Source organism: Tachysurus fulvidraco, chromosome 19, assembly GCF_022655615.1.
Source record: "Tachysurus fulvidraco isolate hzauxx_2018 chromosome 19, HZAU_PFXX_2.0, whole genome shotgun sequence".
In the NCBI taxonomy this organism is placed as follows: domain Eukaryota; kingdom Metazoa; phylum Chordata; class Actinopteri; order Siluriformes; family Bagridae; genus Tachysurus; species Tachysurus fulvidraco.
In genome coordinates this window covers 11,023,062-11,040,117 of record NC_062536.1, presented here as the reverse complement: position 1 = coordinate 11,040,117, position 17,056 = coordinate 11,023,062, and the positions used below count along the sequence as shown (strand labels likewise).

Here is a 17,056-nt window from a genome sequence, read left to right as displayed (position 1 = left end):
TAAGCATGCATGTCCTCTAGGGTTCAGCATTTGTATTGTTATTTAAACTGAAGTGGATTTTGCTTAATTTAATAATTAATCTCAAATAGAGAAACACATCCTACTTTTTTTAATCCCTACTTCTTAAAATATTTGGAAAATGAATATTATTATATTAAGAAATTAGGAATTAGTCAGTTACTAAGCACTTGCGCCTTAGTACACAGTCTGTACTGAGGCTATACATTTGCTGCTCACTAAGAGTGTGTGTCATTCTAAGGTAAGATTATGAGCATGATATGGACTCACATGCAAGCTATTCCCATGAGGCAAGTTTCAATATTTACATAGGAGTTTAAGCTTGTAAATTTATATGATTGTCTCTCTTTTCATGTAGATTAAGATCAATGCACATCCATGCACAAATCCATATAAGGCTTCACCAACCATCACAAGACCATATGTGACTTAGTGTAAGGTCAGAAATTCTTAAAGTAAGGTCAAATTCTTCAGATGTTTTTTGAGCGTTTAAACAAGACAAGGCACAGTAATTTTTGTTAATACTGGAATTAGCATTGATAATTTCTGCTTTAACAGCAGATTGCTGACAGACTCACCTACTGTATGACTACTTGCCTACTTCCAGTTGTTTACTTATCAACACACCCTGCATTTTTACTGTTTTTAAAAAGCACTACGCAATATGCGCACATGTCTGATCATGAGGTAGTACAACTGGAACAAGAGAGAAATTTGTAAAGCTGTCTTTTTGTCAGAACCACTTTAGTGAAGCCACTGAAGCAATTTTTCCCCGAAGATCTTGAAGATATTTAGGACAAGATAAAAATCAGCACTTCAGTAATATACAACAGAGGTCATGGTTTTTCATAATTTTCATATCTAAGGCCTTCAGATCTTAGAAAGTTAGGCCATGAAAGGTTAATGAAAGGTTAGGCCATGTTTATTAGTCTTCAACATGGCACTGAGTGCACAACATTCAGGTACATGCATGATAATAATGAATTCAAGACCTTTTTTTTTGTTGTTGTTTATTCTTCTCTGTCCACAGTCATCCAGTTTGGTTTTGTCTCCCTCTTTGTGGCATCTTTTCCACTGGCTCCTCTTTTTGCTCTGTTGAACAACATCATTGAGATCCGACTGGATGCGAAGAAGTTTGTCACTGAGCTACGTAGACCAGATGCTGTGAGAGCACAAGATATCGGTACTAGACTACACCTATATATATATACAGTATATACGTATACATATCATATGTACTGAGGATTATACAGCTCTTGTAATAAAACAAAAAATATTTCTTGTTTTAGGAATCTGGTACAATATACTGAACGGCTTGGGCAAATTTTCAGTTCTCATCAATGTAAGTGGCTCCATTTCTCAGTTATAGTCTGCCTGTGCAGGTGTCTTCATTCATGTGGTTTTTCCTATTAATGGTCTATGATTGTAAATGAGGTAACTAGACAAAAGACTTCAAATAAAACATTTCTTTGTACCTGAAGGAGATTTTACAATTCTGTAATTCCATTCAAGTAGAATCTGTATACAATTCAGTCTGTATTGTTCCTACGGTTCATGTATTGAGTAAGTGGTCCACTTAGGATGTACAGTACCTTATACCTAATTTAGGCTTTTAAAAAGCATACCTTTTCTTGTGTAAACTGTTGTACCCTTTTGTAGGGAAATTGGCTAGTTTGAGGACTTCTATGAGGACTTTTCAGGTCTTCTCTGAGGACCTGACACAGTTCTGTGCTTTTTTTTTTTTCTAGTGACACACTAATGCCTTAAAATGCCTCGTACATGTTCCCTTTACAGGCTTTTGTCATCGCCTTTACATCAGACTTCATCCCACGACTGGTTTATCAGTACATGTACAGTGTGAATGGAACCATGCATGGCTTCATAGACCACACACTGTCATACTTCAATGTCAGTGATTTTAAAAAAGACACTGCTCCTCTTGGCCTTGCTCCCATAGTCTGCCGGTGAGCCCACACCACTGTTTACATTACAAATACACATTACATACACATGATTTAACACTTTCATTAAGGTGTCTTAATATTACCTAGACGTACGATGGAGAAATTGTAACCAAATAAGAAGTATTTATGCAAAACTAATGCATGCAAGCTTTGTGAATTTAACTGGACAATCAAATCATTCATTTTACTGGGAGTTTGATTTATAGTTTGCAGTGTATATAAGCATTTTAGCAACATTTTATTTCTGAAACAAAAAGCATGTTATAGTATCATGTCAATGTCTTATAGACTAATATACGTTGTGCCACTCATTCGAGGGCCTTCATCAGTTCTCAAAAACTGAAGGCTGAGAATTGAGAAATGATAAAGCTTCTCAGACGAGTAGTGCCATTTCCAAGATACATTCAAAATTAATCTGAATGGTTTAAAGACCATGTCATAGTTTTGTCTAAATTTAACCAAATTTTACCTGCAGCCCTATACTACACATTATGTCCCTTCAAAGACTAAGAGCACTTTAGTCAGCTCAGTGAATCAGCCTTCTCTAGCTCTTTGCTTCATTCAGACATGAATTGGTACAGTATAATGCAGATGGGAGGGAAAAGATGACTTTTTTTCTGCTTTTAGCATGGTGCATCTTTGTCTTAATGGCATAAATGCTGTTCAGACAATTCTAGGGCTTTAAATCTTTAACTGCATATATAACACTGACCACATGCATCTTCAGGCCAGCAGGTCTTTTCAGACCTCTTATAACGATGGAATAAAGCAAAGAATCTTTTAGATGCTGCATAATTCAAGTCAGTCTTGTATAACACCAGAATTGTACGAAACTAATATAATAGTGCCACTTGTGTCTTGTTTCAGTTAATACTTTGAGTAACATTATAATTGTACATTTGGTGAAGTCACCACTCTTTAACTCTGTAACTGGTCTAGCAAGAAAGGATTTCCTTAAGCAGTGTTCACACGGGGCTAAAATTACAATGTAATAATAAAAAAATTCAATTCCCAGTTAGGAAATTAAATTGTCACATTCACAATTAAATAGAAGGCTATTTCTACCACCCCATTTATAGTGTAAATTCCACTTAGTCTTTTTAGCCGTCCACTTGGCACATGTAACCTAAAACTGTTCTTTGCAGGTATACAATCACTGGCTGTGTGCACATTTTTGGTTGTCAGATTGTTGTCAGCCCGTCAGTTTCATCGAAGAGTTTAGAATCCTAGCAACCTTCTACACCTAATACTCATGCCAGAACAACACCCGCTATTACAGTATGTCAGTGTAAATGCTACACTGATAACAGTGGTCCTATTTGACTCTCATTTAATTGATCCTAAAAAGGTTTTCATATCCAAACTGTAATATTTGTTCCAGTAGTTACTACTTGATGATTCCATGTATGCATCAATGCATAGTAAATAGGGAGTAGTGTCAGGTATTTTGACTAGAGCCCCAGTTCAGCTAAAGAGGAGAATTGCATGATCCTGCAACCATCAGGCTTCACCGTGGGTATGGTGTTCTTTGGGTTATACAGTAAGCTGCTTTTGCAACAAACATGATTTAGAATTAGGCCAAAAAAGTTCTACCTTGGTCTAAGACCATAAAACATTTTGCCCCATGGTGTTGTTGGTTTTTGTTGAGCTTGGACATGTTTTACCTTTCATCTAGCTACATTACCTCATAGCCCAGACATGTAAAGAATGCAAGAGACAGTTGTCACATGCAGAGAGTAATCAGTTATTGTCAGATATTCCTTCAGCTCCTTGGCAGTCTCTTGGCAGTCTCTCTGATAAATTTCTGCCTTCTCCTTTTGTCCTGTTCTTGTTGATGTCACTATCATACTCTATTTTCTCCGACTGTTGATAAATACCTTCATGTCATTCTATGGAATATCCAATGTATTTGGAAATTAGTTTCTACCCCTCTTCTGATGATACCTTTAAACAGTGAAGTTCCTTCAACAATAAAGATGTCAAGAAAACCAATAGAATCAGTCTTTATTTGGGGTTAATCAAAATACAAAATCACTTTACTGATGACATCTGTATGATAATTACTTTTAAGCATGGGTTTGAATATGATTTGTTCATTCTGAGCACATGCCCCATTACTAAGGGTGTGCACACTCGTGCAACCAGTTTATTGTCACGTTTCCCTTTTTCCACATTTAATGCTACTTTGCAACTAAGAATAAAGTAAAAAATCAAGAGAAAAAGGAAAAAGAAATGATTTCACTTGGTTTAATTTTTTTTACATCAAAAAAACATAAAATTTTTCAGGGATGTGTAGCATTTAATTATGAGCTGTATATGTATTTTCCTGATGTAGCTACTTTAGTATCAGGAGTTAAGCAAAATCTACTTTTACATGCTTAAAGTAGATATATGCCCATTAAATAAACTTCACTGAATGTCACAGCTTTCATAACTCAACCAACAAAAAATGTTATGGAACCAGTAGGTTATAGTCAGTTTAATATAATGCTATGCAAACAGAAAACCTAATAATACTTTATAAGGAATTCCTTCACTTTGCTGAAATATCAGTACTCTAGGATCTTATAATAACATTCTGACTTGAGTGGAATTTGATAACTTTAGCCGATAAAACAAACACTTTGGTCTATATCTACTTTATTATGGGTAGAGAAAAACAGAAAGCTCTTGAAATGTTTTTCTGCCCTCTTCACTTGGATCTGAAAACCCATGGAGAAAAACAAACTGTGCAGCAACTGTAGAAACTGAAATGGTGATGAGAGTTTGCACAACCACTGTTTTCTTGCCTCATTGGTTGTTTAAAGTCTAATTTAAGTCATAGATTCATTCACTAAGCTTTATTCTCTCATAAAATGTAGTATGCTAAAAAGAGCACACATAGCACATGTTTTATGGCTATATAGCAAAACATCTCTTGGAGGATGTTTAACTGTGATTTTGTTGTTATTTTGTTAGGTATAAGGATTACAGGGAACCCCCCTGGTCTTCACAGCCCTACCAATTCTCCAAACAGTACTGGTCAATCCTAGCAGCTCGACTGGGATTTGTAATACTATTCCAGGTAGACAACTTTTCTCCCCAATTCTCTGGTTCTATATGGTATATCTTAATAATATATATATATATATATATATATATATATATATATATATATATATATATATATATATATATATATATATTATTAAAACAGCATAAAACATAAAGCATAAAACAGCACTATGTTCTGGTTTATGCTGCTGTGATTAACATTACCACATCACAAAGCAATGAATAAACTGTTACATATTATGCTGTCATTTTTCCCCACACATAAAAAATATCATGTTTTACTATCAAAATTTCACTGCTATATTTCAATGCTATAAAATGATTCTCTAATTTGGTTGCAGGTGAGAACATGGCAACTAGTTCTCCTAAAAAAATAAATAATGAATAAATGTAGCAGGTGTTGTGCTAAAACTCCATGTGTCCTATATGAGAAAGACAGATTATTTTTTCTTTTTTATGCATCAGTCCAAAAAACACTAGAATTAATTTTAGATTTTACATAATTCTGTGTTTTGATTTTGAAAGGCCAGCACTTACTACCTTTTATCTTTCGCAGCACTTAGCAGTAACAAAACAAAACAATTTTGGTGTCCGCATTGGCATATTATTGGGGAAAAAAGCTATAACGTTCATTTCTGACTGTAGGTTTTCCATGGGAAAATAATCCATGTTTATTGGATTGATATAAGAAAAAACAAAAGTCTTTTCTTAAAGAAAAGAAAAGTAATCTGAACAGATTAGATTACTTCGTAGTTCAATTTTAATTAGGTCATTAGGAAGCAGTAACAGAATACATTTTTTCAAAGTAACCTTTCAACCATGTTAGTAATCACTGACTGTAATGGATAACATTGGCAACGAGAAGGAATTGTAATATAATGCCATGATGTCTTGTCGGGTTAAAGAAGCACATATAGTGATACTCTTAAGAGATACTTCGTCTGCATCCTTAAGCAGTGTACCTATTGTGTCCTGCCCCACCTGATTTTGACCACCTTCACCCTTCTTTCTTGCTCATTACATTGTGTCTTGTTTTGTACACTTGTGTTTTCCAGAACCTGGTAATGTTCTTAGGTTTGCTCGTGGCCTGGGTGATCCCGGATGTGCCCAAGAACATCAGCGAGCAGATTAAGAGGGAAAAGACCCTGCTTGTAGACGTCTTCATGAAGGAGGAGAAGGAGAAGCTTCAGCTCATCCATAGCCTTTTCTCAAAAGAATCAGGCTCATTGCTGCTGCAGGAGACAAGGAAGCAGGTGCAGACAGTCTGTGAGCCCCAGGCTCCCTTGCCCAACCTCACCCAAGCTGAGGATTCCACCGTTGCTTCCCGCCCACGTACTCGTGCACGCGCTGCCAGCTTTAGCCAATTTACCCGCCAGGCCTCCATGTCACCCCAAAATGATGGGGGCTCACAGACAGCAGTGTGAACAGGGAAAGCAAGAGTCGGCAAAAGGGGTTAGCCGGCCATGAGATCTTCAGCGTGCCCATTCTCAGGATGGAGGACTAGCAGAGGACAGAGGGTACGGCTAAGCTTTCCACTGAGTTCTTGAGGTGATTTAGAACCCTTTATTCAGCGGTTCTTACTGGATCTAATGCAAGAGAGGTCATTATATATCTATCTCTGTACTGTATGTCTGAGCATATGTCCACAGGCGGCGTGTTTTGATTGCTTTTAAAGCTGTGATGTATCCAAACAGTCCGCAGAGGCGATCTCATTCTGGCCTCTATTCCAAGGCTTCATAGGCCCGCTAGCCATAGGACCTCATCCCATGCACAGCACAACTAGTTGAGAGCATGGACACTGGAGTGGAAGACCAAGAATCTCATCTATGGGGCCTCTTGCACATTTTTCCCCCATCTGTTCTTAAGCTAAGAGGAAGATATTTTTGACAGGAGTCAAAGCTAACATTCACGTCTGGTCCATGCTTACTGAACAATTTGTGAAACTGCACAAACCCAAGCTGCTTTGCAAATTTTATCAAATGTAGCGTATCACAGCAAATAATTATTCCCTTTCATTTTCTCAGGTAATACCATCACTGTAGGCTTTATTTGTTTATCTGAATAATGTTGTATTTCTTTGTTTATTAGACACCTTGAAACCTGTTTGTTAATAAGGGATAAGGAACATGAACTACATTATTGCACATATTGTATTGTACAAAAAACAATACATAAAACTTGGTGGGTGTCAAACTTGTTACAGAACTCTTTCTTTTAAGATGGACTGCTTCACAAATAAAATTGTTGTTTTTTGTGCTTAGGGTCAACTAATAAGCCATTTCACTTTTACAACTTATTATTTATGAGTATTCTTTTCTTTTGCTTATTTTTTTAATCAACTTTGGTTTGTCTCACTTGGAAAAGACCAATCAATAGTGATTATGCACTGAAAAGTCAGATTTATGAGCCAAGATAATGTCAACCATTGAAAGGCCATTCTATATTAAAGTTTAATTGTTTATCAAAGCTCTTCTAAGATCTTACACAGCATATGAAACTTCCTTTTAATACATTCAAAGCATGCAGTGTAGCACTTCCTCTGTGTTTATGACTATCGTAAACTTTTCTGCTTTTTGGTTAAACCTATAATTCTTCCCCAAGGTTGACCATCATTGGGCAAGGGGCAGATTAGCAATAGTAGGAGGCTGGGAAAGGAAGAGCAACATCTGGCTGTCACATGCTCTTTTCCTCAAATGACTCATTCTAGGTTGGCAGTGCACTATGTTCTGTTCCTTTATGGCAATGCACAGTGCCTGTGTGATTGTATTACTGAGTGCAGAATTATAACAGCAGGTGCCCATAGTAGGGCAAGACATCATTTTCTGCATTCATAAATTAATTTAAATTTTAAGCTAAATTAATTTTTAAATCACCTCACACAAAGACCTATGTATTTGAGTTCCATTCTATGACTGTTATACAGTAGATTCAAATTTCAATACAATTGTGTAGTGGTTGAAGAAATAATCCAATTAAATCCAACATGTATTAATTTTGTACACTTTTATACTAGTTATCTGTGCTATCTAAGCTTATAGTAGCAGTATGTTTGCACAAAAGTAATTATTGTATGGAACATACAACATATAATAGGCTCTTATCATACCTGTGGCATTTACTATGCCTTCCTGCTAAAAGCCCTGGACTCGTCTCAAGTATATTTTGTTGATGACACATTTAATCTTTCTGCAAACTCATGTGATTATATGAGAATGTGATTTGGTGAAAGGACCGGCTTCACCCTATAATTATAATCTTTTCTCTCTGATAACGGCAGTCTAGTGACTGAATAATTTAATAAAGCTCCAGTCAATGTATCATTTGGCTGGCAAATGACTTAGACGTCAAGACGGGTGTTGTCTGGGTGTAGATGTACTATGCAGCTATGCAGAAACATGATAGATTAATTAATGTTTCATTAATAAATAAATGTAGCCTTTAGATGACCTTAGCCAGTCTAGTGTCTTGTATAACACCATAAAAATGAATTCTTCCAAGGATATGATGTAAAGTGTTTTTCTAAAGAGATTTACATTGGCAAAAATGTAAAGTTGTAGCCGTTGGGAGGAGATTAGTGACAGTACTCTGTCTCTAGCATTTCTTAAACAGAGCTTGACAAGGTGAAGCGAAAGTCAGGAAAATCAAAGAGCATTATTTTGTCACTGTAGCTTTTATTTTTGCCACATATACATTACAACATAGTGAAATTAATTCTTTACATATACCAGCTTTGGAGGTTGGGGTCACTTGATACAGCACCCCTAGAGCCAAAAAAATTAAGGGCCTTTCTGAGGGGCCCAACAGTGGCAGTTTAGCAAGGCTGGGGCTTGAATCCCAACCTTCTGAAGAGCAACACACACCACTTGAGCTACACTGAATATATCTATGAAAACATTCTGTGTATGAACATGCAATTGTGTGCTTATGTGTATGTGTGTGTTTGTTATTTATGATACACATTTTATTACTGCTCTCTTCCTGAATGTGAATGAAAGTTTTTATACCTCAAAGCCAGAGGCATTTTACAAGCCTACAGCGTAAGGTATACATGTGGACTTTCACAGCGCCGGCACAAAGGGGCAACAATTGTATCCCTTTCCCAGAATTTCCTCTAGGGCAACTCCTCTTTAACTGAAGATGGTTCATTCTTAAGTTTCACATGGTTTCAAGTGTTGCAGACATCTTAGAATTCTTCCATTTTGTGTGTGTACATTTCCCAACTCCTCCATTTTGTATGTGTGGGCACATATTCACAGGTAAGCCCTGCCCATCGCACGTTCTCTAGTTATGTCCACAAGTCTGATTTGTACATTACTTTCATCCCTTCTTTCCCTTTGCTAGCTATCCATCTATCAGGAAGCATTTTTCATACACTGGATGGATGATATGGAATATTAAATATTAAAAAAGAAGAAGAGCAGGTGTATCATGTGAGGTGGTTTGCGTGATAAAGTAACTTATGCAGGTAGACGAGTACAGCTTGCCAATTATGCTTTAATCCTTTTTCCAGCAACACAGCAACAGTAGGCTATTAACTACACGCTGATTCCAAATTATTTCATACATGATTTTATATTATTCTAGCATTTTACAAGGTATTAGACTATTTTTATAGATGGATAAAATAGAATAGAGTAGAATATGGAATAGAATAGAATAGAATATCAGCAACATTGTTTAATATGAAATTAGGTGCTCTCTTGCATGTATCTCAGAAAAAGAAAGAAAAAGAGAGACACTTGAGTCTGGTATTTTCCTGCCCTCGGGGGCCAGACATGCTGCAACATGACTCCCGAGAATCTCCTTTATTTAATGCTAGACCTGCAGTGTTGGGGCCCTCTTTCTGTCTTTCTTTCTTTCTTTTTTCTTTCTTTCACACTAGACATGCATATCAGTCTAAGGTTCCTTAAGTAGACACAAATTTAAATAAACATTTTTGCACGATCAACATAACCACACTTAAGCCCACGGCATCATGGGAAATATGATCAGCTGATATTCTTCTAGATGTCACGTGAGAATTCAGCTCCCGATTATCTTAGCAATTTATTGTCACTCAACTATTCTCACAATGCAAGCAGCCCTGATCTATACTGTTATTAGTTTTATGCAAAGCATTTACACATTTTAAAATTTCTTTTAGCTACTGTACAATTCAAAAATGTCATGATAGCACAATATACACCATCAGTATTTAACATGCCACTCAAAACTAGTCTTCCAGTGTTCTTTACATTCATATCATAATATTAGTTGTTTTTTTATTAATTTACTTTTTCTGAGGCTTATAGTTTAATTAACATATAATAACCTTTGTTACAGTCTCATAAGAATGTGGGTGAGTTTTTCACTGGCTGTACCAGGTTCCAAGCCCAACTCCTGCATCAACACTTTCTTCTGAAAGTCCTGTAAAGGGGATGTTACATGTTAACTAATGAATAAAGTGAATAGTGCTATAAAAAGCACTCAGCAGTCAATTACCAATTGCGGTGTTGTTCAGATTTTAAAATGCTTGGCCTATTCTAATTTCTGAAACAATTTAGTTACATTTGTGTTTTAGCATGCTGTCTGATTAATGGTTCTGGATAGTAATGTCTGTACATTGGCTTGCTCCAGTGCAAATAATCTTTCATATATATATATATATATATATATATATATATATATATATATATATATATATATATATATATATATATATATATATGAAGAACAGTAAGACTTTTTTTTATTCTGTTAAAAAAATCATTTATTTATATTTTTACTTATTATTTGTAATTTAATCGCAATTGATGCATGCTTAAGTTGTTTTTTCCATAGGCCATAAAACTGCCATGTGTAATTTCTGTTTTGATTGAGGGCACTGTTTACTTTTAGACGTTGTTTAAGTCAGCATAAGAATTTATTTGTGACCACATGAGCAATGCTACTTTTTTGTGGTTAGTGTTTGTCTAAATCAGTGGCTTGGCACATGTTGTATGTAACATCTGGTATCGTTGGATCAGCCTTTCCCTGACTCCCACATCTGTGTGGTTAATCAATTTATTGTGTGTGTGAGTGTGTGTGTGATCAAGGGGATACCTCACCCTGAATTCACGTAGCCTGTGCAATCTGCCTTGGAGAGACTCACGCTCAGATGCTAGGCCTGCCACATGACTTTTCCATTGCTCCTCCTTCTCCTTCAGAGGACATACACAACCCTGTCACACACTACAGACCCACACTCACAAGCACATGAGAAATACCCAGTTCATAAAATGATCTCACCATGCTTTGTAGAAGCATGTTGCAAATATGAGACTTACATCAGTTTCACTTGTTGCCTTGACAAACAAGATGGTTTATGCATTAGTAAGCTTTGGCCTCTTTTTCTGAGTAATAGCTGCTCCCAAGCCTTTGGGCTACCCCTGAATACTAAAGAGTACCTAATTCTGAAAAATCACTTCCTGTGTGGCTCAGAGACAGGACTTACTGTTCGTGTTAGCGTGATTTAGGCGATTCAGAGTGATGGGATGGGTGTGTAACATCTATTGTTCCATGCTTAAAATATCTCTTATGTGGACTCTCCTATTTCCGCTGTGGTAATTGTATAGCTCCTGGAGGAACAGAGCTATGCCTATAGAACCAGTACACTTTTTAGCATATGGAATACATCAAGACATGGTGCCTCTGTTGATTCTGACTTTTAAAAGCAAATTTCAGCATCTCATTCCTCTCAGTAGATTCACACCCAGGTCTCTGGGGAGAGGGGGGAGTATGGGGATATGAGGGGATTGTGTTTGGGGGAAGGAATTGGGGTTTGTAAAATGTATTTATTTGGATGGGCAATGGCATTGATGGATCGTATTAGGATGGAGTAGAGTACACATTAGAATGTGCAACTGGTTTCTGACATCCATTTGTAATTTTAGGCACAAATCAAACCTGCTTAACTTGAAACATGAATAATAGAAGAAGTGTTAAGTTATGTCATGTGATTGGAAATAGTGTCTCACACCTACAAATGAAAGCAAGAGTAGAAGGGTATAGCACAGGTTTCACATAAGTGCTGACCAAAAGGAAACAACAACAACAACAAGCTGTCCTTTGGTGACCTCACACAATCCCATTAGACCGTCACTGTGCTGGCAGACAGCAGCGTGCAGCTGGAAAGCTTCTTTCCTTATACACAGATACACATACCATCTCTGAGCCTACTCTCAAGCATCTTGCTTACAACTCAGCCTTGAGTTTCTGCCAACTAACTCACCATACCCTCACACCATCTGCTGTGTATGGGAAGGGTTGTGTGGTTATATTGTAACACTTTTATCTAATTCTCCTCAAAATGATTTGTTTTGCTAAGTTGAGGTCATTGCATATGCAACTGTATTACACCAATAAAGCAATCAAGCGCAATTAGGTTTGCAAGTTAGTCTGCTGAGGAAGGCTTGTTTTGCTTGGCAAGACAACAGTGTGGGTTATCGGACGTGGATATAAATAGAGGTATCTCAGTAGACAAATATAGCTTTGATGGCCACGCTGGCGCCCAGAGCATCATACCCTCCTCTGCTTCTCCAGCTCGTGCTTCCTTTCCTGCTCCTTCTGCTCTCGGTCTAACCTCTGGCTGATCTTCAGGACCCACCACACACACACATTTAGCAGGCCATATTAATAAACATGGTCAAAAAGTTGTTTTTGGGACTGAATGTAGAGGGATATTTACCCTTTCCTCTTGTTTCTGCTGCCACCCGCTCTCACAAAACATGCTCTCCTTTGGAGTCTTGTCTGGAGTCTTGTCTAGTTCCTGGTTGTTTAGGAAAGCATAGTCCTCTTCTCTGCACATGTCTCTCATACACTGTGAAAAGAACAGCTTGTCATAGCTTCATATTATTAGCTCATAACAATCAAAATCTATAAAAAAAAAATAAGTAAAATAAAGGACTATAAGCAGGTTTAATTCTTTCAGAGCTGTATATTTACAGGTTGAACTACCAGAATAATTTCTAAAGCTTATGTGTGGTGGCTTAGGATATATACGTCTACATGATGACATTTTGATCGTTTCTATTTTATGTAGTTTCGAAAACAATAGGCTTTTCCTGGACTAGAATGAAAGTTTTTGTATTTTAAATTCTGATGATTCCATTTCAATTCTACTGAAACACTTCACACACACTTCTACATTTACAATCTAATCTGCAAATGGAAAAATATTGCTACCACATTTTAAAGAAGTATAAGTGCACAATAGAAAATTCATAGCACTATCTGATATCACTGCAAGTATTGGCATCATCTACAACAGTCTCATTTGAGGTAAAATTCACTAATGGCATTTTAACACATGCCTCAGTTCCATCTCTTCACTCCTCCAACCTCCCACTAACATCAACACTGAAATAATCACTTAATACTTTAGTAATAATACTATTCTGTTTACTTAGTTTCATTTTATTAATGTCTGTATTGAGGAAACTCTGTGTGCAGAGATCTGAACAGAGTGTGAAAGCATTCTTCTGTATGTTGATGAGGGTGTGATATGTACAGTGTTTAAAAAGTGTCCTCAATACAAACACTATCAATCAAATACATTTAGGTAAAATATATTTATGTTTACCTTAAAATAGAGATCAAAAAAATTTCTGAAATTCTAAAAAAAAAAAAAATCTATTTCAATTAATGTTTTTTCATTTTTGTCTGTTTTCCAGAATTTGGTCACAGCAATGTAATCTGACAGTATCGCCGTGTGCGTAATTCTGAAAATCTGTCTGAAAATTATGCCACTTACCTTAGACATAGGAATTGCTGCAAACCTCTTCATGTGAGCCATTCTTCATGTGGAGTAAAAGTAAAACATATTTACATTATTCTGTCTCAGTTTAAAGTCTCAGTTTAAATTTATGTTCTGGTTACATTATGCATGTAAAACACTCAGCAAACATGCTTTAGAATTAAATATACTAGTAATCCATTCCAGTGTAATTTTCAATTACAGTTCACTTCCATTATGTATACACAGAGACATGCTAGATAAGGTGAGATAAAATTATAAAGAGGCAAAAGACTCAACACAAAATATAATCAACAATATAAAATATACACAAAGTATTCAGTCTTGATAGCATTGCATATCAGTCTATCAGCTCACTCACCTTAGAAAGAGGTATCCTGATTATGGGTGCTTGTGAGATCTTCTCTAGGTATGCTGCTGAACTTATGTGGAGGTTAACCTATTTGAATCAGTGATATGTACCCTGACGAAACTGAGCAGACATTACAGCTATTTCGGCACAGGCATGCTAGAACTGCCACTAGTATGCTAATAAAATCCAACATTTCATCAATCTTAATTAATAGGAGTTGTTTCTGTCACTGTTTTCTGTACTCTATGTACAAATCCACACTCTCTATCTAAATACTTGTGACTATGTCATAAACCATTTAAATAATTCTATATTGAATAATATTTGGTAAGTCTTTAAGAAGTACTTTCTTACTTCTGTAAGACCCAAAATTCTTCTAAAGGAAAATCTTTATGCTTGTACTTACTGTAAATATACATCTTGCAACCTTTAAACTTCCCTCCTCTTGCCTGTTTATTTGTTATAAAGAGACAAGACAATAGTCAAACCCTGTATATCTGAGGTTTAAATTTCTTCAAAAGCAAAGAAAACCAGAAGACTAAAAATTGGGGATACGATTAGTATGTTAGCACATAGAGAGCTATTTGGTTTCTTCCCTGCTGCAAGAAAATGATCAGAACCCGTTCGAGATCCATTAGAGTTTTTAATGTTTCTGGTGGTCCACAAAGGACGTTTATTGGAATCTGTTGTTTCTAAAAGTTCCTAATAACTTATTTCCTATTAACGTATTTATTCCTTATTTATTTCACTCTGATGGAAATCTGTAATGACAACATTTAAGTGTTTGATGACAATTTATCTCAATCCAATTCCCTTAGAGATTTTTGGGCAGTGATATCTCTAAGTTTAATTTTGGCCAAACCATTGATTTAAGAACTGTTACTAATAAACTGCAAGGTTATTACAACCCTTATTTATGTTACAGAGATGTTTACTTTAATTACTATATTTCTTTCTGGTTTCAGGAATATCCTGCAGAGCCTGTTAAGCTAAAATCTATTATCCCAACTGGAAGACCAACCTGCTATGCTTCCTTTTATTCTTTTTTTTTTTACTTTAGTATTTATTCACATGGATTGGCCTTTTTCGTTCATGACCTGAATGTGGTAACCTGAAATAATTTGTGGGAAAGTCATCCTCCATTTTGTGGTATCGAAAAAGTCACAAGCTCCACATGGTTGTGTTATTTACTGAATTCCCTTCCATCACATGCTGATCATTATAGTTGTTTGTATTCCTCAGCAAATATAGATCAGATCACATGTTATAAAAGCAACTTTATTCATAGAAGGCTTTTGTGGAAACAGGGGTTAATTAGCATTGCATTTAAGTGGTTGGCCTTTTTTTTTCTCATAATGATACTTCAAGTAGCATAGATCAAAATGGAGCATATTTACCAAATAACCGAAGAGAGGGATAAAAAAAAAAACAGGTCAGTAAGAGTGAATTAAATGGAAACTATTTCACTAAACAAGGAACATCCAACATACATGTCTGTCTATTATTAAAATAGAGCTCTGTTATTGGTCACATTTAAAACACAGAAAAAAATGAACATTCATAATAGCAGGTGGTCCAGAACTGGAACATTTTGGCACATTCTCCTTTAGAAAGTTGTACGTATTCATCAATAAAAAAGAGAGTACTTGTCCTTGGATTATTGCATTTGTAATGTGCCATGATCATGGTCATATTAGTTAATTAAATCTGAATGAATTGTATACAGTATGCATTACAACAGCAGGGCCTTTTACATACAGTACAGTACATATCGGAATGTCGTGCTGGATGACTTAAAAACAATCCAAACAAGAGCAAAGTCAAGAGTGTGTTTAGCTGCATGCCCTCCAGACTCCAGTGCTAGATTCAACTTAACAAGAAAGAGAATGTGTTGAAATAAATGTGTAGGCTCAGTCTCAAAGTAAGAGCAAAGTGTGTTCCTGTATTGCATGTACTTTCTTCCTATAGTTCCAGATAGTAGGCATCCTGTTGGAATACAGAATGAAGCACTGGTTATATCCTGTTCTGTTTATAATGATACCTAAAATCTGAATGTTGATGAACTGTCTCATAAACTCATGCCCCGACTTTCACTCAAAGCAGGCAGAGTTTGTCAGTCATAATTTGACAGGAAAAAGATTTATTTTGTTTGATCTGTTGCCCTCTTAAGATTTCTTTGTATTTTTTAATTCACCATTACCATGTAATTAAGTACAATACAATAATTATTATTATTTTATAGCAACTCACATTTTGATATTTATGTTTTGTACTCCTTGCAACATTTCATACATTTTTTCCCAAGAACGTTGCTTGCACAGCTGATGAAGACACAGCACAGCTCCATAAAAACCTTTAAAATATTAAAAGCTCCATAAAGATTATAGCAGATATATTTTCTGTTGATTTATAGGGTACAGGGTCTTTTCCATGACCCTGTGGCCCTATGGGACGTTTTGGCACTGTTAGTCACCTGAGGTACCAAGATGGTTCTATTTAAGCAAAGATGACCCCTGAGCTGTAAAGCACCAGCATAAATTTTATTATCTTATTCTCTCTCTCTCTCTCTCTCTCTCTCTCTCTCTCTCTCTCTCTCTCTCTCTCTCTCTATATATATATATATATATATATATATATATATATATATATATATATATATATATATATATATATATATATAAAATAGATAATAACCTCTAACAATAGAAAATAATACAATAAACAAAAGGGCCTATGAGAAACATTGATGTGTGAATAGCTTGACTGGAACACTACCATTATTATCCTGGAATGCACACATGGAACTAGTGGAATTTTTAGGAAGATAACATGGTGGCGACCTGTCTGCATATCCTTGCAAAAAAGAAAGGGGAATATTACACAAAGGTAACATCT

General features: G+C 35.9%; 2 protein-coding genes across 6 annotated transcripts in view; one reads left to right on the top strand and one right to left on the bottom strand.

Annotated features, from left to right (window-relative positions):
• ano2b (anoctamin 2b) overlaps positions 1 to 7,934 on the top strand; it is a 49,666-nt gene extending 41,732 nt beyond the window's left edge. For 2 of the 5 annotated variants that reach the window (XM_027151775.2, XM_047804242.1), the window contains exons 23-27: positions 1,049 to 1,201; positions 1,308 to 1,360; positions 1,813 to 1,982; positions 4,941 to 5,046; positions 6,092 to 7,931. In XM_027151775.2, coding sequence (XP_027007576.2) covers positions 1,049 to 1,201; positions 1,308 to 1,360; positions 1,813 to 1,982; positions 4,941 to 5,046; positions 6,092 to 6,460 — 851 coding nt within the window. In that variant the 3' untranslated portion in view covers positions 6,461 to 7,931. Of the gene's footprint in view, positions 1 to 1,048; positions 1,202 to 1,307; positions 1,361 to 1,812; positions 1,983 to 4,940; positions 5,047 to 6,091 lie in introns of all 5 variants that reach the window. The other 3 variants (XM_027151776.2, XM_027151778.2, XM_027151777.2) reach the window with 3 other exon arrangements.
• A 2,418-nt stretch (positions 7,935 to 10,352) lies between these two features.
• Positions 10,353 to 13,848, bottom strand: LOC125139502 (probable serine/threonine-protein kinase DDB_G0286481). The gene is made up of 5 exons (XM_047803723.1): positions 13,807 to 13,848; positions 12,742 to 12,873; positions 12,579 to 12,647; positions 11,123 to 11,215; positions 10,353 to 10,442 (listed from the first exon to the last, which is right to left on the bottom strand). Exons 1-5 carry the CDS (start codon positions 13,846 to 13,848, stop codon positions 10,353 to 10,355), a joined length of 426 nt encoding a protein of 141 aa, XP_047659679.1.
• Positions 13,849 to 17,056: the final 3,208 nt, after the last annotated feature.

Bases quoted from the DNA above. Each gene is read 5' to 3' on its own strand.
- LOC125139502 (XM_047803723.1), bottom strand. From the start codon at position 13,848: ATGGCTCACATGAAGAGGTTTGCAGCAATTCCTATGTCTAAG. The intron at 11,216-12,578 runs GTATGATGCTCT...TGTCCTCTGAAG, and splicing joins AGCTGGAGAAGCAGAGGAGG to GAGAAGGAGGAGCAATGGAA. The intron at 10,443-11,122 runs GTGAGGTATCCC...TCCCCTTTACAG, and splicing joins ACAGGCTACGTGAATTCAGG to GACTTTCAGAAGAAAGTGTT.